Source organism: Barbus barbus (genome assembly GCF_936440315.1).
Source record: "Barbus barbus genome assembly, chromosome: 17".
NCBI classification, from domain to species: Eukaryota; Metazoa; Chordata; class Actinopteri; order Cypriniformes; family Cyprinidae; genus Barbus; species Barbus barbus.
In genome coordinates, this window is record NC_136745.1 from 22,561,522 (window position 1) to 22,585,409 (window position 23,888).

The 23,888-nt window shown below is 38.1% G+C and overlaps 3 protein-coding genes across 8 annotated transcripts in view; 1 reads left to right on the top strand and 2 right to left on the bottom strand.

Moving 5' to 3' along the window:
- The window catches only part of LOC306883297 (actin filament-associated protein 1-like 1), a 28,812-nt gene extending 16,276 nt beyond the window's left edge, over positions 1 to 12,536 (top strand). For 3 of the 6 annotated variants that reach the window (XM_079438463.1, XM_079438459.1, XM_079438461.1), the window contains exons 2-19: positions 1,338 to 1,463; positions 1,980 to 2,063; positions 2,157 to 2,245; positions 2,823 to 2,934; positions 3,950 to 4,048; positions 4,130 to 4,338; positions 4,432 to 4,611; positions 4,799 to 4,882; positions 5,957 to 6,035; positions 7,455 to 7,604; positions 7,801 to 8,012; positions 8,913 to 9,058; positions 9,151 to 9,208; positions 10,047 to 10,155; positions 10,494 to 10,661; positions 11,145 to 11,320; positions 11,403 to 11,525; positions 11,739 to 12,387. In XM_079438463.1, the coding sequence (XP_079294589.1) occupies positions 1,338 to 1,463; positions 1,980 to 2,063; positions 2,157 to 2,245; positions 2,823 to 2,934; positions 3,950 to 4,048; positions 4,130 to 4,338; positions 4,432 to 4,611; positions 4,799 to 4,882; positions 5,957 to 6,035; positions 7,455 to 7,604; positions 7,801 to 8,012; positions 8,913 to 9,058; positions 9,151 to 9,208; positions 10,047 to 10,155; positions 10,494 to 10,661; positions 11,145 to 11,320; positions 11,403 to 11,525; positions 11,739 to 11,765 (2,231 nt within the window). In that variant the 3' untranslated portion in view covers positions 11,766 to 12,387. Of the gene's footprint in view, positions 1 to 1,337; positions 1,464 to 1,979; positions 2,064 to 2,156; positions 2,246 to 2,822; positions 2,935 to 3,949; positions 4,049 to 4,129; positions 4,339 to 4,431; positions 4,612 to 4,798; positions 4,883 to 5,956; positions 6,036 to 7,454; positions 7,605 to 7,800; positions 8,013 to 8,912; positions 9,059 to 9,150; positions 9,209 to 10,043; positions 10,156 to 10,493; positions 10,662 to 11,144; positions 11,321 to 11,402; positions 11,526 to 11,738 lie in introns of all 6 variants that reach the window. The other 3 variants (XM_079438458.1, XM_079438460.1, XM_079438462.1) reach the window with 2 other exon arrangements.
- Positions 12,537 to 12,599: 63 nt separating this feature from the next.
- On the bottom strand, positions 12,600 to 14,270 carry LOC306883036 (securin-like). The gene is made up of 6 exons (XM_079438093.1): positions 14,173 to 14,270; positions 13,587 to 13,691; positions 13,352 to 13,503; positions 13,207 to 13,279; positions 12,971 to 13,120; positions 12,600 to 12,869 (listed from the first exon to the last, which is right to left on the bottom strand). The coding sequence occupies exons 2-6, from the start codon at positions 13,675 to 13,677 to the stop codon at positions 12,784 to 12,786; spliced, it is 552 nt and encodes a 183-aa protein (XP_079294219.1). The 5' UTR covers positions 13,678 to 13,691; positions 14,173 to 14,270; the 3' UTR covers positions 12,600 to 12,783.
- Positions 14,271 to 14,620: 350 nt separating this feature from the next.
- gabrp (gamma-aminobutyric acid type A receptor subunit pi) lies at positions 14,621 to 23,625 on the bottom strand. The gene is made up of 10 exons (XM_079438375.1): positions 23,515 to 23,625; positions 18,161 to 18,244; positions 17,964 to 18,076; positions 17,800 to 17,867; positions 17,492 to 17,709; positions 17,282 to 17,364; positions 17,029 to 17,166; positions 15,806 to 15,958; positions 15,511 to 15,704; positions 14,621 to 15,427 (listed from the first exon to the last, which is right to left on the bottom strand). Exons 2-10 carry the CDS (start codon positions 18,211 to 18,213, stop codon positions 15,110 to 15,112), a joined length of 1,338 nt encoding a protein of 445 aa, XP_079294501.1. The 5' UTR covers positions 18,214 to 18,244; positions 23,515 to 23,625; the 3' UTR covers positions 14,621 to 15,109.
- Positions 23,626 to 23,888: the final 263 nt, after the last annotated feature.

Genomic DNA, 23,888 nt, shown 5'->3' on the forward strand with positions numbered 1-23,888 from the left:
GAGGCAGTATCTGTTGAGATATTCCTAGGGATTTCAGCCCGCCTCCTTCAGAATAAAACTCCTGCACAGCAATGTTATTAAGTCCTTCTCTGCATAATCTAGACATAAGAGACCAGAGGTTAACCCACTGTCTTAACTTGTCTTGAGAGAGCTTAGATGTCAGATTTTGAATGTATTTATTGGGCTTGGACCCTCCCCTGATGCTCTCTGTGAGCTTGCTAGGTGGGAGGGGAAATTCGCCACAGATCAGAGGGTACGTCTTTGACTCTGCACAGGGGTTTTTGGTTTCTTCAGCAGGGCGGTTTCGTCCCACAGAGACTTGGAAGAGAGCTTGAGAGTCCCAGCATGAAGTTTTGAGCTCCAAACCTGTTCCAATTTATAATTCTGCTGACCCGTCATCGTCCCCCCTGCCCATAACTCATATTGTCTGCTGACATGTGTGTCCATACTGAAGACACTCTGTGGAATATAATGTTACAAAGAACCATGCATCTAGATCCATTCTGATTTAGTCATCCCAGGTTTACAAGCTTTTGAAAGTCAGAGACGGCTGATTAATGATGAAGACCCGAGTTGATCTCAAGCCCGCTATCCCCTCTCCTCAAAAGTATCAATGAGTGCCCACGATCAAGAAACAGAAAAATCTATTGAAATTCTAGGGTTAGGGTCGCAAAGTTCATAGTTCTTAGGGTTGCATATGCAATGAATTTGAACTTGATGGCTTGAATTTGAACTCGATGAACTCGAAACATGGTTATATTAAACAATATGTAGTAAAGTCATTGTATGTGTGACATTTTATATATTTATGAATACATAATAAATCATTGACCAAAAAACCTCTACAACTGACACTTGTTTTCATTTGCTCGTTCATGGGAAGTCGTGGTCTAATGGTTAGAGAGTCAGACTTGTAATCCGAAGGTTGCGGGTTCGAGTCTCCGGCCGGCAGGAATTGTAGGTGGGGGGAGTGAATGTCCAGCGCTCTCTCCACCCTCAATACCATGACTGAGGTGCCCTTGAGCAAGGCACCGAACCCCCAACTGCTCCCCGGGCGCTGCAGCATAAAATGGCTGCCCACTGCTCCGGGTGTGTGTTCACGGTGTGTGTGTGTGTGTTCACTGCTGTGTGTGTGCACGTTGGATGGGTTAAATGCAGAGCACGAATTCCGAGTATGGGTCACCATACTTGGCTGAATGTCACTTCACTTCACTTCACTAGTTTCACGCCTTCATGCTGACGGGTTGATGATTGGTCTAATTAATCTGTTTTGACAAGCACTGACAGTTGTATAGTCTGGTCTCTATCAGCCTCTAACCCTAAGCTTTGACCTTCAGCGATGGAGCTCTTGGTGACGGAGTTGAATGTGCTGTTGAAGCTGTTGGACCATGAGACCCTGAGTTGTACTACAGAAGAGAAGAAAACAGCCGTGAAGAACCTTCTCAGACAATTTCAGCCCTCAGGTAAATACCTAATATCAGTGTCTGATGGTTATTTTCTGGTCCAAGTTGGGTTTAGTGGTTGGACCACCATTTGGTAGATTGTGTATGTCCAGTCATGTTCCTGGAAAGTCACCCTTTTGCAGAGTTTAACTCTAAACCTAATCAAACACCCCTTCCTTCCTCCAAGAGAAGGATTGTAAAACATTTTGGTCAGCTTAGTTAGATTTGGTAGACCACCATGGATAAGCCTATTAGGCCCTGTGGTCTCATCTGATTGACGACATTGAGCTATGAACTGTTCCAGGAGAGAACTGCACAAAAATGGCGAATTAAACATCAGTCTGACAGAGAACTAATAGAAAAATATGCTTGAGACAATTTAGACAGAAAAACCCCTTTGGGCCAGAAAGTGACAAGACCTAAGGGAAAACATCAGCTTGATGAGGCCTTTTTGTTCTCATAAATGACACTGAAAAAGCTTTTGGCAGTTGTCCTACATACATGTGTTCTTTCTCTTCTCTTACTCGTTCTTTGCAGTCACTGGAAAAGACTATAAATACATGAACACCTCAGCATACAGAAATGGAACCAGCTTTGTGGAATCCCTTTTTGATACATTCGGTAAGTGGAGAGTATCTATGAGACTTGTTTCTCTCAACATCCTCCAATGTTTTGGAATATTACACTCATAAATGTGTTTTCACATTTTTACAGATTGTGACCTCGGGGAGCTGAAAGTTGAAATGGAGGATCAGAAGAAGGAGTCAGAGACAAAACACACCAACCACACTGTCCCCAAACCAGTAAGAAATCTTCTCTCAGAGGATTACCCATAATGCTCTGCTCCTTAGACCCAACACTAATATATAGTGCATCATTAACCCTGATGTCAGTGTGTAATAAGGGCTTGCTCTGCAACGTGAGATACGCCAGGAAGATTAATCATGCTGTAGTGAGACCTGCACTTCTCTTTCCAACTGCATTGCACGTTCAGAGCCAGATTGTTATCTTAAAGTCACGTCACCATCAGCCTTTCACAAGGTCCCCATAGATTCTATCCGCAGTCTTCCAGCAGTCAGATTTTTCATTGTGTGTGTCAGTGTGTTTGTGTGCCATTAGCAGTACAATAGTTCTCGGTGGCCAGTATCTGATGTATTTCTCAGCCGTCATCCATGTGGCGTGTGGGTTTGGCTTTTGATTGGATGCAGCGGTCACATATCATTTGTTATTAGGGTAACTTGCCGAGTGGTGGAATTGAGCCACATAGCTTTACGATATTTTGAGAACTCGCTGAAAAGCAGATGTTAAAGATGGTGTGTATTAATGTGATGGGGCAGACAGATCGAATAAGTCATTGTTTGCCACATTTTTTTGGACCAGAGTACAGCGGACTCGCCTCCCCCCCTGCCCAACACACCACCTCCAGAGGATTACTATGAAGAGGCTGTGCCACTCAGCCCTGGAAAGATGCCAGAATATATCACCAGCCGCAGTGAGTCTTGTTGCTGTATTTCCGTTGCTTGGAAAACATGGCATGGTCTTTATAAATTCCTACAGATAAAATAACTTTGAGCGTGATGTTACAACTTTGTGTTCTTGCAAGATTCAGAGCATTGATGACAGTTCTTTCTTCGTGAACCACTTGAATTCAAAGTGGATAGCAGATTTAAACCCATTTGCTTCCATAATGGGACACATTTTCATATGAAATAGTCTATTCAAGAAGGAAATATCCTAATCAAGAAGTCAATTCCTATTGGATTTTATTCCCTAAGAATTGACTGGATTTTGAAAATGTGAATGTTACATACCAGAATGGAGCTGTATTGATTGTGAAAAAAAACAAAAAAAACAATGTTTAAATAGCTATTGGTTGACATTATCCAAGAGCTTACAAAGTGGCATCATCTTAAAAGGCTGTTTCAGAGCAAATGGCTATATTTTAATTACAAATTGCATAGATAAAGAGTTTTTCTATCTGGAATAAGCTGCACAATGAATCGTTTCAAATAATAAATTTGTCCAAGTCAAGACCAACTCCATGAAATGCTAGTTTTGTGTGTCTTTAAGACAGAGTCCGGTCTCGGGTACTACAACACTAATAGTTACCCCTTTATTTCAATTTAAATAATAGAAATATCCAAATTTTGGCTCTTTGAAAAAAAGAAAATGCCCTCACTAAAAGTTGAGTGTTTTTATGCTTCAAATAAAACAATAGAAGTTTAATAGTGATGCTAAAAGAAAACTGTTGTGCATTCAAGCAATTCAGTGAGAAGATGATAAGAGATGTCAGTGAAATCACACATCTAAATTTCACTTCACAAAGGTTTACCAATTATTTCATGCACATTGCCATGCAACCTTTTGGTAAAGACTTTTATTTACTCCTTCCACAAAGCCAGATTTTTCTCTTTGCACTGCAGGTCAAAAGAGCTCATCAGATATGACAAATATGAGATTTTATGTCACAAAATATGTGCCATTATGCATCTCTTATATATCTACAGGCAGCTCCAGTCCTCCTAATTCTATTGAAGACGGATATTACGAAGATGCTGAGAACAGCTACCCAACAACGCAAGTGAACGGACGACGCAAAAACTCCTGTAAGGGGGGGAACCCTGATGCTATAAATAGCAATGTCATTTCTTATTAGTAGTATTAGTATGGCATTACTTCTCCTGCAGATAATGACTCGGATGCCTTAAGCAGTTCTTATGAGTCATATGATGAGGAAGAGGAAGAGAAAGGCCAGCGTTTGACGCACCAGTGGCCCTCAGAGGAGAACTCCATGGCCCCTGTGAGAGACTGCCATATCTGTGCCTTCCTGCTGAGGAAGAAACGCTTCGGCCAGTGGGCCAAACAGCTCACTGTCATCCGCGAGAACAGACTCCAGGTGAGCTGCCAACAGCCCTGAGGGATAGAAATGAGCCTTGATATTTCTTGGTACTATTATGATACATGGACACCTCTGAATCTTGTTTTATAGTGCTATAAAAGCTCTAAAGACCAGTCACCCTACACGGACATACCGCTCAGCCTGTGCAACGTCATCTACGTGCCCAAAGACGGCCGGAGGAAGAAGCACGAGCTCCGATTCTCTCTTCCCGGTGGAGAGGCGCTGGTGTTGGCTGTGCAGAGCAAGGAGCAAGCCGAGAAATGGCTCCAAGTAAACACACTCGCTCGCACGCTTGGATATCAGTCCATTATACATATACACAATAGATGTATCCTGCTGCCAGAAATAATATTGCACAAGAGGAAAATTGCTTTTGTAAAAGGGACCCCCTGTGTGAAGGACTATGTTTACACTTGTTGGGAACCACTGATGTGTTTGTATCTTGGTGTGATTACAGGTGGTGCGTGACGTTACAGGTCAGGGGAATGGGTTGGACTGCCCATCATCACCTATGATTCCTAGGAAGATTGAACTGGATAAGGTAGGATTCCAGCACACATTTGTCTCATTCATGATTCCTGTGCATCTCATCTTCATTACTGACATAAAAAGCTTACCAGTGATGGATTGGAGGAACTTTGGGGGATTCACTTTCTGTAAATGGTGGTCTCACTGTGAGTTGGTTAGGAGAGGAGAGAGCGCTGGACATTCACTCCCCCCACCTACAATCCCTGCCGGCCCGAGACTCGAACCCGCAACCTTATGATTACGAGTCCAATTCTCTAACCATTAGGCCACAACTTCCCCACGACTTCTTATTGATAATAATAAGAAATGTTTCTTGAACACTAAATCAACATAGAATGATTTCTGAAGGATCGTGTGACACTGAAGACTAGAGTAATTTAGCTTTGCCATCACATGAATGAATTACATTTTAAAATATATTCAAATATAAAAGTTATTTTAAATTGTAGTACTATTTCACAATATTACTGTTTTTACTGCTGTTCTGATCAAATAAATGCAAAATGCAACATTGATGCGCACAAGAGACTTTGTTTACAACATTAAAAAATCTTACCGACCTCAAGCTTTTGAACAGTAGTGCATGTTCTAAATGGATGAGAGTCTGTCCTCTGTCATTGAGTGTAATTACATCCCCAGTGCTGCTGTGAATGCCAGTCTGTGTGTGTGTGTGTGTGTGTGTGTGTGTGTGTGCGTGTGTGTAAACAGACTGACAGCATTTAAATGTTCAGGGCTCACTCTCCATATGTTTTAATTAAAAGGTGTCAAGCTCAGGGTGGTAAATTCTGTCAGAGCAGCTGTAAATAATGTGTTAAATTTCAGGGACCTGTTGTAAGAGGCAAAATCATGGGGAATGTTATGATGTGTGTGTGTTTGTATGTCAGGAAACACATTTTATCTGAATTCAGCAGTCAGTTGTGAAAGGTAGACTGTGCTGGGAGTGTGTTTCCTGTCTGAACTCTGTCTGGCCACAACAGCACCAATAATCTGCATATTCATACATTATTAGTCATATAATTGTTATAGATGTGTACTTTTCAAAATTTGGCATGTTCAGATTAATTTGGCTGTGCTGTTGTCCCTGTAGTGCTGTTCTTCAGAGAAGCAAACCTCAGATTCTGACAGTATGCCAAGTGTTGAAAGTGCTCGCGATGGTTGGGAACATGGTGAGATCTTCAGTTTATTCTTCTCTGATTACACCTTTCACTTTTCTTTTTATAATCTGATTTACAACTCTTCTGCCTTTCTCTTTATTTGTGATGTTTTCTAAGGCAAGCGTTACTATTGCTCATATTCAAGGGATTTTTTAAAAATCCAAAGTATAATGTAAAATAAAGTGAAAGTAATTAAACCTGCAGAATTTTTGTTTTGCATATGAACTGCCTAGCAGGACCCTGGATACCACCTAAACCACCCTAGCAACCACATAACAATGTGAAAAACCACCCAAAACACCCTAGTGACCACATAGCAACATACAGAGCTGGGTATATTACTGATAAATTGTAGTCTGTTACTGATTCCAGATTACATGACAAAAATTTTAGTAACGTAATCCATTACATTACACATTTTAGGTGATATAATCAGAGTACTTTCTGATTACTTTTAGATTACTTTTAACGTTACCTCCATTTATCAGATTGATTTAAATAGGATAATATTGTGCCAAACTGCTATTAAAAATGCAAAGAAAATACATTTCATCTGTTGTTTATACAACATAAAGTGAATTAAACATTGTGTCAAACTGGGGTTCGTGAAGGAACTGCAGGGAGTTTGTGAGTTTAATGAAAAGCTAATAATTAAGTCATAAAAATGTCATAAACATTAAAATAAATCATTTTAAAATAACTTCAAATCAAAATAAAACGCTTAATAAAAATGAAATATTTTGTTTACCTGCATGTCATGTAGGCATTTTAGAAAGAAAAAAAAATGAATCAATGAATGATGAATAATTTGTTGCTATTGTGTGAATATGCATTTAAGTAATCAATAAAAAAGTAACTAGTCTGATTATGAGTATTTTAAAATGTAATTTAATCTAATTACAAGTACTTATTTGATTACGTAATTCAGATTTCATGTAATCAGTTACTATATAGCTCTGGCAACATATTAAAAACCAGTCAGAACATCTCATCAACAACACAACAACTCAGAAAGCCTTAGACACCCCAGCAATTCCCCTCACTGTGAGAGAAAAAACACCCATAACTCCTTAAAAACTACATAGCAGCAACCACTCAAAACATCAATATCATTGCTTTGGAAAGATTATCATGGCAAGGAGCACTCAAAATTTCTTAAAGTAAACATCTTGTTTCTCTCTTTCCCTCCCTCTCTCTCGCTCTCTCTCTCTCACACACACACTTTATTCATCCTTTTTTCCCCTGAGCATTGTCACAAGTGCTCTATTAACAAGCAGGCATTTTTTATACAGGATGTGGATTGTTTGTGATTATCATTGTTTGGATCAGTGAAATCTTTATTAGCTTTGGCCTAACTCCTACTGATTGTGTGTCTGTAGACCACGCATATCTTTACATTGTTTCACTGAACCATCAAACGCGTGTTTACAGGTAAACCCAAGCGAGGTGCACTGTCAGAGCTAACGGGCACCGTAAGCCGAGCTGCAGGAAGAAAGATCACAAGAATTATCAGTTTCTCCAAAAGAAAGCCTCCACTGCCAGGAGACGCCCGCACGTCACTCGACCAGGATCCTCGGTGTGGTAGGACACGCATCTTTCTCTCTCGTCTCCCTTTCTCTTTCTCAGATTACAATACCCATGACTCTCTCCACCTGTTATTTTCAACTTCTCTTTCTTAGCCTTTGATGTCAGACAGTGAAGCAGAATAAATCTACACCATGAAACAGAGGTGGGAGTACTGTAATAATTGCTGTAATTCTTTGTGTGTGTGTGTCAGGTTATGTAGGAGTGCTGTTGAATCAGTGCTGGAAGGAACACTGGGGTCGTGTGCGGGCCGGATCTCTTTACCTTTACCATGAGAAAGGAGAGCAGCGGGTCCCCCACACTACTGTGGCTCTGAAGGGATGCGAGGTCGTCCCAGGCCTCGGGCCCAAACACCCTTTCGCCCTGAGGATACTGAAAGGAGGTGCAGAGCTGGCAGCTTTAGAGGTATCTTGTGTGACTTTTCACAGCAATGCTTCATAGAGATGTATTCTAGTAGTTAGCAATATGAAAATTCTAGCTGATGAAGACAAGCCAAAAGTTTTTATGGATATTAAAATTATTTAATATTTTGTCTAAATATATAAAAATGAAACACTCATATGTATTCACCTGCAGCATTTAAAAATATTTACATCACGTCATTATAATATGCATTATGAAAAATGGATATTCATTCTGAAATTACTTAAATATTACATTGAACAGTGTTAACGTTGTTAGTTATTAGTGTTTTTAAATATTAACTTTAAGTGAATGTTACATGACAGCAAATGTTACCTAAATGTAAAAACAAAGGAAATAAATATGCATAATGAAATATCCAATTTTGACTGATACTGATAAATGTAAAAATCCATAATTTTGGCTGATAACTGAGTGTTATTTTAGGATTATTTATATACTATTATAGTATTCATTGACATTTTTTAATTTTAGAATTTATGTGTTCAGTTTTATTTTAGATTACATTTTAGTCATTTAGTAATTGTCAATTGTTTTTATAACTTTTTAAACTATTTTTATATACATTTTATTTTATTTAGATTACATTTTAGTTTACATTTTAAATTTTTAAGTGTTACTTATAGTTTGTTAACAATAAAACGGATGTATTGTGCATTCCTATCATATTATCAATAAAATAGCTAAAAAAAAAAAAATGTTTTGTAATTCTTTAATACTCATTTATCCTGTGACGAAATTAAAACAATAAATTCCGTCCAAATCTTTATGTCTGTGTGTAATATATATTTTGTCTCTGGCTCTGTTTGTGCTTGTAGCTCATGTTTGTCCCTCTGTGTGTGTGTGTGTGTGTGTGTGTGTGTGTTGTGTGTGTTGTGTTAGGCGAGTTGCTCAGAGGACATGGGCCGCTGGCTGGGAGTCCTGTTGGCAGAAACCGGTTCCTCTGCTGACCCCGAGTCCCTTCATTATGACTACGTAGATGTGGAAACTATTGCCAACATCCGTACAGCTGCCCGTCACTCTTTCCTGTGAGTTGAGGGTGAAGGAGAAGAGGGCTGGAGTTTTACATTGGGTCATCTTGTTGATTTTGACCACCTTGTTTCTATTCCTGTTTATTTAGATGGGCAACCTCCACAGATTCGAGAACGTATGATGAGGTCCCTTTCGAAGCCATAGAGGTTTGTGGTCATGGTCAGGTTACACTCTAAGACAGTGGTTTCCAGTCTTTTTCTCAGAGGACACTTTTTACAAGCCATATGCTTCACAACCCTCCCTCCAAAAGAAAATTTGATGTGCACAGACTTAAATGCAAAGCATATAGAGAGAAATACACAACATGTACATGCATCATAGACAACATGGCAATTCTGTTAACCTTTAAGAAGAGATCAGATGTATCCTTGTGCCTCTGTGCATGTGCCTGGACTGGACTTTAATGAAAGATGAGAAGTGTGTGATGACTAGTGCAGTAATCAGGGGTTAGAGCAGGTTCAGTCGTCGTGGCCTCTGGCCTCTGAGTGGCTTGTTAAACCCATGCTGAACCTTCAGATACCTGCACAGAAGCTTCTGTTCTACATCTGTGCGTGCCTCAAATCATGTGATCAGGTTACACAATACACAAAAAAAATCTTTTTTTTTTTTTTTTCAAATTGAAGTAGTGGAAAAATAGTTTGATTTGTTAACTTGTATATTAGAATAATGCACACACAAAATATTAAATGCATTCCTTATGACAGAACTGCTTGTTTGTCTTTTTTGGTGAAAAAAAACTAACACACACAATAGTCATTGATTGAGTTTTTAATTAAATTATTATTAAATAATATAAACATGAATTGTATTAATAATTATGTTTAATCATTTTTGGACATCCTCAGCATTCTTGGAAGTTTGCTGAGGCCCTATATATATATATATATATATATATATATATATATATATATATATATATATATATATATATATATATATATATATAGACAGTATCTGACCTGGTACACTTTTTACTTTCAGCAGAAAAATGAGAGGTTTAAGGGAGGAGCACAAACGAAACGTCGTTCATCTTTCTCCAGCAGTGACACAGGAAAGCCCAGCCCACAAATCACCCTAAAGCGCCACGGCTCCAGTGAGTCCCATCACACTCTGCACTGTGCTGGTTGTGCTTATAACAAACACAGCTGTTGGATTCAGCATAGACTTTAATATAGAGTATGATGGTTTAAAGATGGTTTCTGCTTACTGCTTTGCCTTATTTTGGCAATTTTAAAAATGGCTGCAGAGTTCTTGCATTGTCACATCAAAAGCAGTCAGAATAATGTAGCCTGAGCTTAACAAGACCTTTTGGTTTGATCAACAGCTTTCTGCATTTTCACACTCATTCTCCCACCAGATAAGTGCTAAGAGCTTTGCCACCTTCCCACAGACTTCTAGGTTCTGATCTTTGACCTTTACTTGACATTGCAGACGCAAATCAATACGGGAGGTATGGGAAAACGCGGGCACAAGAGGACGCACGCCGATACTTGAAAGAAAAAGAAGACCTGGAGAAAGAAATAGAGAGTATCAGAAGTGCACTAGTCTCACTGCGGAATAAGAAACGAGATGCAAAAAAGAAGATGAAGGGTGCAACGGGTGAGAAAGCAAGCTTTCCTGCCTATTTAATGAGATACTCGGGGACTCTTTCAAAATAGTTTAAAAAGTGACTTTCCCCCACTTTTACTAGCAAAATAGCTTTTTATTGCGTTTTTTTCTTTTAGCATATTGTAAATTTTAATTGTCACATAAACGTATGTCCTCGTTTCTCTTTTATATCCATGTTTATGATACATGGTGTTCAAAATTATTCTCTTGAGAGGGTACCTTCCATATTATCATAACACAGAAAACTTTTAAATTGCAATATGGCTTAAAAAATTAAGACAGCTATAAATATTAGAACAGTATTTTATAGTACTGTAAAATGATTAAATGTTTTCTTGAATACTTTTTTTTTATTTTACATTGAAAAAAAACTACTGTTCTTAAACTCATATTGATGTAATTTCTTTGTTTATGTGGTCATAATGGATCTGCCAGAAATTCATATGTAAATTGAACTATGTACATGTTGTGCAGATAAGCAGAAGTTGGCTTTAGAGGAGTGTGTAGCCCAGCTGGAGGACAGCTGTCGGGTGAAAGAAGGAGAGCGTGTGGACCTAGAGCTCAAGCTCACGCAGGTGAAGGAGAACCTGAAGAAATCTTTGGCTGGTGGAGAACTGGGGGCACCGACAGAGTCTAAACCTACAAACAAGGTACTGACTGGACCTAAAAAGCAAATATTAGAATTATTAGTTTGATTAAAATTGTTAAATATGCTGCTTGTTTTCCTGATAGACTCAAAGGACGGAGACTCGGTATATTGAGTCGTTTCTTCCTGTCAACTGCGCCTCTGAAATTCATAAGCGGCCCCCCTCCATCTATGCATCCACTAAGGGAAATGTTATGCAGAAAGCTAAGGTAAACACATCCGTGTTCACAACATTATGCAATGCATCAAAAGAGAGATAATGCAAACAGAACAGTTTGCTGCATCAATAGAGATCATATTAAAACATTCAGTCTCTAATGAGTTTCATTGATCAGTTTGGGTCCCTGCTATTAAGATTTTATGTTGCAGAATAGGCCTGTTTGTGTGTGTAACTTAAACTTTAATGCTTTGTTTTTACCCAGGAATGGGAATCCAAGAAGGGGACTTAAACTGCTGATCAGGAAGACCTACAGACTTTGTGCCATGTCAAGGATAACATGAGGACTTTTCTACCAACTTCCCCCAAGACAGACTGCTGTATATGCAAATCTTTTGACTACGACGGCTGACACTTTTGTAACTTTATAATGGGGCTACAATGACAAAGCATCTCTATTAATACTTTGCAGTCAAATGATGACGTCCTATATCTTGTGAAGTTCTACATTACTGGTGCAAAATATTGAAGGAATTAGGCAGTATGAGGAATATTAGTTTGTCCATTGAAAGTGCAAGAAAGTTGTGGGCAGGTTATAAAGAAAGATGGGAACGCATGTTTGAGACAATCTACTTTAGAATAGTATTTTAAGAGACTTGGTGATTGATTTGTTCAGTCTTTTTTTTTTTTTACATTGCTTATTCAGTACTTCTGGGGTAACTCCTGCTCTTAACAAAGTGGTGCTAATAACGGTGTACATATGACAATTGTAAATTTTAACATTCCTTTTTTTAAACTAGCCTCAATGTTTTTAACGGATCCTTCTGTTTGTAACCTTTTCTTTACCACCTTTTAATGTGAGTAACATTTGCACTTTAAAGTGTCTTTAGACTTGGAGATGGGAATATTCTATTAAAAAAAAAAAAAAAAAAAGTTATAGACTTGCATTAGCATAGGGCAACATAACAGAGTCTGGTTTTTAATAAGATCTCCGTAATGCCCCTAACCCAAACAAAGTGATCACAGTCATTTTCCAGAACAGAAAAAAATAACCCTATGCCACAAAAAAAAAAAAAAAAAAATTCCTAAGAAACTGGATTTACAGAAAGAGGACTAGAAGATTGTTAGTTAAATGTTTAATGAAATACAACACCATTGGTTATAACACTGCTTAGGAACTGACCCAGTTAAGGTCAAACAAAGACCGCTTGGTGTCAGATTAACATTCAAACAGAAGTTTCATAAAACGTTTAAATTAATAAAAAAAAAAACAATTTTAAAAGTACAGAGTTCATAATCCACATGAAAGTTTAGAGTTCACACTCAGGGGGCAAGTCAACAGTCAGCTCACTGATCGTCTGCAGGAATTCCTCCATTTCATCAACATATTCCACTGCTGCATGAGAGAGAGGGAAGGGGAAAAATAAATAAAAAGCTTAACGGGGCATAAAGACTTCATTGACAACTTTAAGCTACATTTCTAAATACATCCATTACCTCTGGGCATCTTTAAAGGTGAGAGTGGCAAACATGGGTCCAGAAGCAGCTCGTCCACAGCTGAAGCTGTCGGCCACATCGGTTTTCTCAGACCAGCCAGAGAGAAACGACTGAGGTAGACTTCATCTGGAACACCGTAGGACTCAAACTCTACAAAATTTAACAAGGGACAGCATTATCAAGAGCTGAAGTCAAAAGTTTAGTTTTAAAACCATAAAACAGCAGGTCGGTCTTACTGCTTGGATTGTATGGGAAACACTTCTCAATCTCTGGCAACTCCTCACTAGCTGGCTGAGCAGGGGCCTTACACTGATGGAACAAAACATTTAATCAACCTACAAACAACTTTCATACGGTTCTCTCTACACATCAAGAACAAACCTTGGCTTCAGCAGGTTTAGTCTTCTCCTCTGCTTTATGAGATGCTGCTGGAGTGGCAACAACCTTATTTATGACACCCAAAGCTTTTCGGCTGGACTGCAGAGGAGCGCCAAGACGTGCCTTTCCTGTCAGAGGTGTTCTCAAGCACTGATCTGGAAATGTGACAGACGGAAGTTAAGGACTTCGTGAATAGTCCCGTTTTGGTTATGAAACAAAACCTATGTTGGTCTCTGACCTGGAGCAGAGTGCAGTCTGTTCTGGCGAGATTTGATGGCTGGAGTGGTCAGTCTGCCGTTCTCCTGATCCAGGTAAATCATGGCGTCCATGTCTGTAACGTTAGCTTTGAGAAGCGTTGACAAGCAACAGTGAAATTTAACTTGCTTGTATCAAATAATGCCATTCGTGATTTGTAAATGAAGCAAATTCGTCCCGCTTTAGTTCATTCAGTTTGCCAGTTTTACACTAAACAATAAAAGTGACTCGCGGTATATTAACTTACGTGAGTTTTACCATTAATTTACATACAGTCTGGTTAATTTACACGTAATTTAGGCCCGGTTTCACAAGCAGGATTTAGACTAAACCAGCATTAGGCCATAGTTCAATTAGGAAATTTAAGTAATTTTAATAAACATGCTTACAAAAAAAAACATTACTGGGGTGCATCTTGAGACAAAACAAACAAAGCCACTGATATATTTTAAGATCAATCAGTGCAAGTTTCTTTCAGTTGAAACAGCTAAGATTTACATTTTAGTCTAGGACTAGGATTAAGCCTCGTCTGTGAAACCGGGGTTTAGTCTTTTTAAGTTAAATCTTACCGTTTATCTGTGATTAATCTTTCCTTCTCTACTCAAGCAATGTCGTTTGTTTTGGTTTCGCGTTTCCCGGCTGAGTTTTAAAAGGCATCCTGCTTCCTGATTGGCTGATGGAGTTTCCTCTTTGACCAGGCGATGTTCATTGAGTAAATGCGACAGTGCCACCTTATGGCCAGAGTGAGTAAAGCAATGGATCATAGATTTATGTTGGCAGTGATGCACGAATGGCGTTCAGTCTGATAGTAAACCCGAATAAGAAGGTGAAATCTCCAAATGTATCTTTTAATATGGCTGGATGGATCCATTGATGAACAGGTTGGGTGATTATGAGTGGGTGATTAAGTAGTCAGATGTTTCACAAATCAGCTTAGTTGATTGTTAGTGACCTAGAAATATTGCATAATAGCATACGTTTCTTTGATGTTGTTTTTCATGCATTTTTTTTTTTTTTAATATTAAAACTTTATTTACAGGTTAAAATTACATTTGATTCTCATTTTGACAATGTGGAATCAGACTGGGGACCCCACTATACAGTTATACATGCATACACTTTTTTAATGCCAATTATTATGGTCAGTGCTTATGAAGTTTACAGCATCCCTACAGCACATTACGTTTACCTAGCAAAACAAAGCAAGAAGAAAAACAGGTAAAGCATTGAACCCTTAAATAAATCAGTAATGTGAAGGCAACTGCGAACAGCGTCCTTCTTTGTGTCCTGCTGCAAATGAGTCTGTATGGTGATTTATGTGTGTCCATATAATCTTTACCTTCATTGTTGTTCAGAAACACTTGCTTCAATGCAACAATGAATCAAGTCCAGCTATTGTTATAGGGGGACTGTAATTGATGGGTAGCCAACAGTCTTTTCACTTTTACAGTCATTTCTGCGATACATTGTTCATTAATGGAGATTGGAGGTAGAGTTGTTCATCCATTAGAATAAAAGGTAGTAGAGCCAGTAGAAAATATTGACGAGGAGAAAAACCATGGGGAAAAATACACGTGCATGTCTGTCAATGTTGTTAGGATTCTCGACACTCATCATGGATGCTGCTCGGCGAGACATTTGCTTTACGGAGGACAAACCGCACCCCTTCTCTTTCTTCTTGTCTGGGGCTTCATTTCCTTCGCATGTCACAGATTGCTCAGGCGTCTCCTGCTGAGTGGATTCTTCTGTCTGCATCTTTTTGGGGGACGTTGAATTTGCCAAGTGAGTCATACCATTTGACTCCTCGAATTCTTTGAGTAGTTCCTGTGAAAATTTAATGTAAAAATGAAAAAATATAATAGGTTGTAAAAATGTGTAATTTTAACCACTTTCCAGAGGTTTCTCACCCTTTGCACATCTACAATGGTTTGGTGCTGCATGGTGCAGAAATGAGCGCAGGCATATTCCAGCAGAGCACCAAATATGAAGGTGAAACAGATGCCGAGATAGACGTCGATAGCTTTAATGAAGCAGTTGGCATTGGGAAGTGAGGTTCTGGCACCCATCATCAGTGTGGTCATGGTAAGAACAGTGGTCACTCCTGTCAAATAAATAGATTTGACAGAGAATATTCAGTTTGTTTAATCTAGAAATGTTTTGTTGCATATGTCTGTAGAGTAATAAGCTCTTAGAATCACTGGCCGATGCAGGTGCGAGCTGGAACGGAGGATTGACTGATCCAGAAAGACACCCATGACAGAACCACCAGCAATGTTGAGGGCACATACGTCTCCAAAATGAAGAACAGTACATTTCTACGTAAAGAGAAGTGCAGAACTAGCTTCGGGTAAAAACCTGCAACAGATCCAAAATATTGTAGGTGATTCAATGTAAAAAAAAAAAAAATGTGTGCAATTTTCACAAAAAAGTATTATAAGAATGCTACAATAAAAATAGTTTGATTAAGTGTAAGATATCTTATCATATAATATATACAGTGTGTGTGTGTGTGTGTATATATATATATATATATATATATATATATATATATATATATAGCCCCTGAATGACATATTTTTTAAATAGTTCTTCTCATTTTGTTATCAGTAATGTACATTAAGGTATTTGTTGTTATGTTTTGTCTGCTTTCTGTTTTACTCCTGTATTATCATGTGGTTTTTCGGTAGCTACATTTTAATGTAAAATTCAAATTTTGGTTATTGTAGTAAATTATAGTATTAACATTATATCACTTAAATATTTGTGATAATAAGTTGTCAAATATTCAGGCACCAACATGCCATCTTATATTAGCTGATAAATTGTCAGCATATGTTTTTTGCTTTTGTGTTTTTAGTTTTTTACTGTTAATTTAACTGATTTTCTTTTTTCTTTTTTTTTTACACTGTAGACAGCAGCACTAGCAATACAAAAGTTAAACATTTGATTACTAGGAAATATATGCAATGAATAAATGTACAGTGGGACCAAAATTTTAATGTATGAATTTCAGTGTGTTAAAAGAAAACACACACACACAGTTGATTAAACCAAGTGGCATCTGCAGAAAAAAAATATGCAATGCAATTGTTTGTTTTATAATTCTAAACCTTAAATCTCTTTTTGTGGAATAGTTGTGCTTGTGGTGCTTGTGCTATTTTCTTTGAAATGTCATTTGGATGATCTTTTGTTATCTAATGCAATGACATTCATACATCTTTAAGTCTGGCTTAAGTGTCCAAATTCTTTTTTTGGGGATTTTGTAAACCACGATTGCGCTGTAAGCCGCTTAGAAGGAAGACGTCTGACAAATTCATAAATATCAATGTAGATTGTGGCTGAAGGACGAAGACCGACTGGTATTTTTTATTAAGATAAAATGTAAAAGTGACCAAGATATTCACAATAAAATTCAATGTTTTTACCTGTTTCATACACAGCTTCAGATACGGTTGTGTAGTAGCTCTCCACACTGTACTGGGCCAGACGCAGTGTATCTAACCCCTTCACTGAGTCATTCCCTCGGGTCCAGTAAAACACCACATCCTGTAAATTATAGCCCCCTGAACATGCATGCAAACACATACAGGTTTAAGGGTCTGTACAGCCTGCTATTTAATAATCAATAAAATAAGTAAAAACCATATGCATTTGTTTTGTTTGAGTGACAACACTTACAGCTTTCTAATTGCAAAGTACACTCTTGTCTATCCATAGGATACTTGGTGAGGTCCATGTTGCAGGCGATGGTTGCTGTTATGCTGTGAAGAAAAGGAGGAATATTGATTGAACCATTTCAGTGGGAAGGTTCCTCAGATGCACATACATCTGCCTAGAGCAGCTGTTCAGCCTTTGGTAAGAAGTTGTAAATTCAGAGTCCGTGTTTACCGAAGAGCGTAGAGCACAGTGCCGTTGCTGAAGATGCGGATCAAACGGTTCTCCACAGTTACATCATGGAGGAAAGAACGTTTAGAATCAGGGATGAACGTATCGGGGATCCACAGCAAAGAAACCAGACGCCCATCCAGACTCAGACTTTCATTTCCAGGGAATACCAGGCGGGAATCTCGCCATCGTTGTCTTAGGAAGATAGTGGCTGTGTAGTCCTGAAAGTGCATGAACAAAATTGATCAGAATCTTATTAATCTGTTACCTGAAGCCTCTTATCAAAGAATGTTTATAAACGTAAATAGCACCATGTTAATCTCAGAGATGGCATCAATGCTGGCAATATCCAAACTCATTCCAATTTCAACAGGCCCATCTGTGGAAACAAAGAAATGTGTTTTTCTTATTAGGTTTTAATTATTTAAATAAGTGTATGTGTTTTAATTCTCCATCTATATTTAATTAGCCTCACGGTTAAAGTTTGGCCTTAGGTATCGATTGTAGCCTTTCATCAGCCTCTGTATGGTTGGCTGCAGTTGCGAATCATTCCACTCGGCGTAATGATTCCCATAAAACCCTCTTTCACTGGGAGACAGGGAGAAATGGTAACAATGTGGATGTCCGGTGATTCTTAGCCTCAGTGCATCAGATGTTTATCTCTTTACTCACCCGTTTGTAATCAACAGAAATAGACTCATCCAGAACAGAAGATAGAGCAGCATTCTGTGATAATGTGATACAGATGAGCAGTGGCTGTGAAGAGGATTTAAGAAAAACATTTAGTTAAAATCGTCCCCATCAAGGACAGATTACGGTCCTACGACACCCCGGGCACCAGCTGGTCTGATGGTCCAATCTTGGCACCCACACATTGTTTTTTCAGAGGGATTATACTAATTAGAGAATACGTTTTTGTAATTTCACCTTTGTACTCTACATTTGCCTGTTGAAATGTCTTAGACTTATGAACTTATTTCTTTAATTTATTTATTTTTAATCAAAATTATGCTTGTAAAACTAAGAACTGTAGCTTTAATTCTCATTTATTTTCAGTGATAGTTCACCCAAAAAAGAATGTTGTTTCATGTTACTCAAACCTGTATAATTTTTTTTTCTTCTATTGAACATAAAAGAAGATTGTTGGTTGGTTGGTTTCCCACATTCTTCAAAATATCTTCTTTTATGTTCAGCAGAAGAAAGGAAAGTCAAACAGGTTTGGAACAATTTGAGGGTGAGTAAATAATGACAGAATAATCATTTTTGGGTGAACTATCCCTTTAAATGGCTGATGATAAAACAGTGATAACACAAATTGATGCAGGGTTCTATACTGGGTTCATGCTGTTTTTGATGATTAAATCTCTTTTCTATTACCTTTTTGGTCATTTTTGATTATATAAAAATTTTAGTAATTAGCAAATTGATAATTAATTATTCAGCAATAGTTAATGAAATAACATTTTTCAAATAACTCAACAGAACAATTTGCTAATTAAACAAATATTTCAATGAAAAAAAAAATCTATTATGGAATTTTCATGACTTTTCTAGGCCTGGTAAACACAATTTTAAAATTCCTTGATATTACCAGATTTTCAGAGATCGTGGAAACCCTGCAATATCTTTTTGCAGTATCAGTACAATAATATATCATTGTTAATTCTATTAATACACTGTTAAATGCCATTATAATTAGTTAATTATCTGATATTAATTGCATTGTTTCCAGGTGTCTCTCAGCTCAAGCTCTTGGGGCAGTGGTCCTTCTTGACCCTCCTAAGTACCCATAAATCATGCAAACGTTATGTCCCAGAACTTTACCACTAGATGGCAGCAGTCCTCTCTGCCCACACACAACTGCACCACCAACAGCTTTTCATTAATGTACCATTTTATTTAATGCACAACTTCCTGGTCACTCTTTCTCTTTACTTTAAGCTTATGAAGCTGATTGCTTTGCCTCAAGACACACCAGCAATTACCACTGCAGTTATTGTCATGGGACCTGAACAAGAAGCAGTCCGTAATGAAAGGCGCTGGACCATTTTACCACAGATCAGCCCCCACCAACCATTTCTCTCTCTGTTTCACTCTGTTTCCCTTTATTCTAAGTCTCTCTCTCCCCCTCTATTTTTCTCAATGGATTCTTGTAGATTAGAGCAATCTTTCAAAATGCCAATGCACTTCTATTTCTAAATTAGTCACATAGACCTTTTGCACCCTAGGTGTTACAGAGTAAAACCTTGAGATTATTATGTGTCAGCAATTTCACATACATTTTTTAAAATATATGTATTTTTAAATATTTTTTAAAAATACATATAGATTACTATTGCAGTAATCTAAAATCACATATTGAATTATCAATACAAAATCTATCACATATATTCTCCAGAATGTAAACAGTGTTCCATCTTCTTGTAGGCATGCCACTCATCTCATCATTCCTACTACATTTTCTTTCTCATTTCCATCTTCCCATTCTTTAATTATTCCTCTCCTCCTCCACCTCCTCCCTCCATCCATCAGCTGTCCTCATCTCTGTCATGCCGCATGAACATCACAATGAAAGCAGTTACCTGTGGAGATCTGAGATGCAGATCATTGTGGCTTTACCCTTCACTCTTCTTCTTGGTCTCTTTTTCTCTTAGTGTTCCAGCAAAATGTATCCAGGTGTTCTCAATCCTTTTCTTTGTCTCCTGTTTTTCTTGGCTCTTCTATATCCTATTTAAATATGTTATTGTTTCTCAGCACACAGTGTGTTTTCTCCGTCCAAGCATGGCTTCCCTCACACTCATCACTTGACTGGCTCAGAGAATAGCCCCTCTCTGCGTCCCCATTCCCCCAGTGTCTCCCTCTCCCTCTTTCTCTCTTGTATATGTGCACAGCTTTGTTAGTTGCCTCTCATGGCACCTGTAGTTTTATAGATGAAGCCCTCTCATTGCTCGGCTCCCTATAAATCAATGTCATTAACAATGTGGCTTGTGACATGCTGCATTCTTCCAATCTCTCTTCTCTTCACTCAACTGCCCCCCCCCTTCCAGTTTCAATCTCAATGCTGCTTTGTTCCTTGTTGTAAATTCACATCACATTTTGCATCAGTGTCTTTCTTCTCTATTGTTTCCCATATACCGATCATTTTTGTCACACCTGTTACTTTTGAAGTTTCTGTGAGACGTTCTATGTCATTATTTCCCAGTTTCTCCTTTCTATGTCTGTCTCTTGTCACGCTATTTTCTCCCCACCTTTTCATCCTGCTTACGTTCTTTTAGGATTCCTCGGGGGAGAGTGTTTGTCATTCCACTGCAGGGATTTTCTGGGCTTTTTTGATTGCCAACTCTTCCTCTGGCTAACTCATTACTAAAGGACAAAGCCTGGACCACATGGAATTTGTGCAATAGAAAAAAGTTCCACAGATTTTAAACCTTGGTTGTGCATTGGCTAATTAGATTTTCATTGCCCACACCACAAAATATATATTTTATCTCTCCAGAATATTTTAAATATATGCTAAATTTATTTTGTAAACAGTGTTTGCTTAATGAAATATAATTTAAAAATTGACAATAAACTTACTTTCAAATTTCAAATTGTTTAAATTTCAAATGCCAAAATAAATTACAAAATGTATTTCAGGGGGCAAGAACGTCCATTTACAATCATAAAATACAATTTGGGTAAATGCAATTTATTTTGGACATTATACTCTGTGTGAATAGCAACTACCACTGTTTGCATTTAGTGAAAACAATGTTATTTATTGTTATTAATACTTGGTACAAACAGTAGGCTGTATCTACTATGCCACTATTTACACCCAGAGTAAGTTTCTGCCATAAATGAATCAAAGCTGATTGTTATTCAGTAGAATCGTTAACTAAAAACTTGAGCTTTTCAGTAATGCTACATCCACAAAACTAGGTGTCTGTATCAGTCCAAAACTGTTTTTATATTGGCCTGTGCAACATGTGGACTTTGAATGGGTATTTGCTTTGTATATAGAACGATATTATGTTAAGTATGACTGTAGTCCTAATTTGGACATATTGCATTCGTCATATTGTCACTGCTATGTGAGCTGTGAGTTGCGTTGCTTCAATATCATTCAAAAATCCTCTTCTGCGGCCTCATGAAATAGTAACTTGGCCATTGGGTGCACACTTCAGAAATAAATAATCACATTGTTTTGCGTACTGTTTTATGAAAACCATAAATTCAGAGACACCAATATTTTCACATGCTGTTTTTCACCTACTATATAGTAGGGAAGTATGCATATTCATATGCAGCTTTATACCTTTAAAAAAGAATATAAAAAAAAAGAGAACAAGGAAATCAACAGATTCTATCTGGGCTTGGTCATGGATTCATTATTTAGCGCTATGACCTACAGTATGTAAAAAACAAACCTTGGGTTACTTCCCAGGCTACATTTCTTTACAACTCAAGTAACATATCAATTTGACAGCAGTCTTTTTTTTCTGTGTCCATCCATGTCTTATCGCTTTTTGTTCTGCAAGCTTCCATTTATATTTTTGTCAGATGGAAAGCTGCCGGAGAGGGACAGTGGACCTGCTTTAATCATACCCCTGCGGATTGACTGGCTCTCCATAATTGAAGCGGACTCCTCTCAGTGTCCTCAGGCTCTAAGCCCACACAACATTGTAAACACAGGCTCTGGATTCAAACCGACTGCTAAATGAATGTTTGACAGCACAGAGACGCACAGGTGACGCCTCAGTAAGCTCAATTATATAACCTCTGGTAGTCTCTGGCTCCAGGAAAGCCTTGTTTCCTTCTTGGATTAATGTTTATCTTCTGGTGCAAATCAGAAGGAATACTTTTTCAAATGACGCCTCCACAGCTTCAAAACCTACACCGATGCCATTGTTTTTGTGAGGCCTGTTTACAAAGCTCCGAGCCTCTTCTAGTTTATTTGCAAGGATAATAGCGGTCAGCTCCGAGTCACCAGGTGCGCCCTAGATAAAGGAATGGCCGGTCATCCTCCCCTTTAGACCCGTAGACATCAGGTTCTGGCTGGTGATCTACTGAGTGCCAGCAGAAAAGCTTAGACCAGCTAGTTGTCTGAGCCAGTGACTTATGCCTGAATCGAACCGAGAGTCTGAGAGGTTTATGGGAGAAAATCAGATGACCTCCACCAATCATCTCAGCATGTGAATAGTTATTTCCTCCATCCTTCGTTCCCATCACAATCCACTTGATAGATTATCAACACTCCTGCTTCCTTTTTTCCCTCCTCCGCCACTCATTTCAGGTTGTCTTTAATTCATGTTACCTTCATCTGTCCTCTTTCCATTTTTTCAAAGACCTTCACATGCTGCCCGGTCTTGTACTTGTCTCCTCTCTATCCGCTGTAGTAGATCACTCAGACAGTTTTATAATTACAGATCTGTGTGGCAATGCAACTCCTACATTGAAATGACTTCATATGTGCCTCATGACCTCATTTGTCATCACATGACTTTCATTCAGATAAATGCACCGGCTCGCCAATTACATGCAGGTTACTGTTATATATCAGCTCAGCCAGTCTGAGTACTTGCACAGTTCTTTCTATATTCATACTTTATACTGCCCTACACTGATCTTAGACTCAAAAGGTTACAGCCTGATGTCATAGAAGATTTTTTTAAAGGGACAGTTCACTCAAAAATCTGACATTATTTTGTCCAAATCTGCATTACTTACTTTCTTCTTCAAAACACAAAAGAGAATATTTTTGATATATAATGATGAGACAAATACATTTTCGTTTTATAGTTCTTTAGAAAAATCGTGTACAATATGTACTGATGCTTTTTAAAGAACCAAGAAATCAATAATCTGATCTTAATAACCTGTAAAAAAAACATTACATCTTCAAAAAACCTTATAGCCAGCTCACGTACCATGTGAAATAGTTCTTATTAAAAATCCTAAGAACCATTATTGTATCTTTCTGTCCTTTTCCATTTAACAGACTTTAAATTCTCACTCACTCATGCAAAATTTGCTGTACTCACCTTCTTTAGTTTCTCAATTCAGTCTTGAGTCCGGTTGTGAACGGTAAAGGTGTGCTGGTTGTGAGGATGTGCAGATTCTGTGCCTGTCTTCCTCTCTCTATGTTCTCACTCTCTCTCTTTCTCTATTTTTTATTACTCTGTCGCTCTCATTTACCCTCTCACGGGCAGGATGTACTCCAGTGTTCTGTTTTCAGTGAGGAAAGAGAGCATTTCTTGTCTGTATGCCAACCGTAGGGATGATGTGGATGAGCACATGGCATTAGCACAGCTTGGTCTATGCCACACTCGACCTTGTGGGCACTGAACCAAAAATGGTTTATAGGATATTTCTCATATTAAAAACAGTCAGATCATCAGCTTTGTGACTTTTTGCC

Bases quoted from the DNA above. Each gene is read 5' to 3' on its own strand.
- LOC306883036 (XM_079438093.1), bottom strand. From the start codon at position 13,677: ATGGACGCCATGATTTACCTGGATCAGGAGAACGGCAGACTGACCACT. The intron at 13,504-13,586 runs GTCAGAGACCAA...TCACATTTCCAG, and splicing joins CAGACTGCACTCTGCTCCAG to ATCAGTGCTTGAGAACACCT. The intron at 13,121-13,206 runs GTAAGACCGACC...TAAATTTTGTAG, and splicing joins TTTCCCATACAATCCAAGCA to AGTTTGAGTCCTACGGTGTT.
- gabrp (XM_079438375.1), bottom strand. From the start codon at position 18,213: ATGCTGCTCTATCTTCTGTTCTGGATGAGTCTATTTCTGTTGATTACA. The intron at 17,868-17,963 runs GTGAGGCTAATT...TTGTTTCCACAG, and splicing joins CCTAAGGCCAAACTTTAACC to ATGGGCCTGTTGAAATTGGA. The intron at 17,167-17,281 runs GTAAGTGTTGTC...ATGCATGTTCAG, and splicing joins TACTTTGCAATTAGAAAGCT to GGGGCTATAATTTACAGGAT.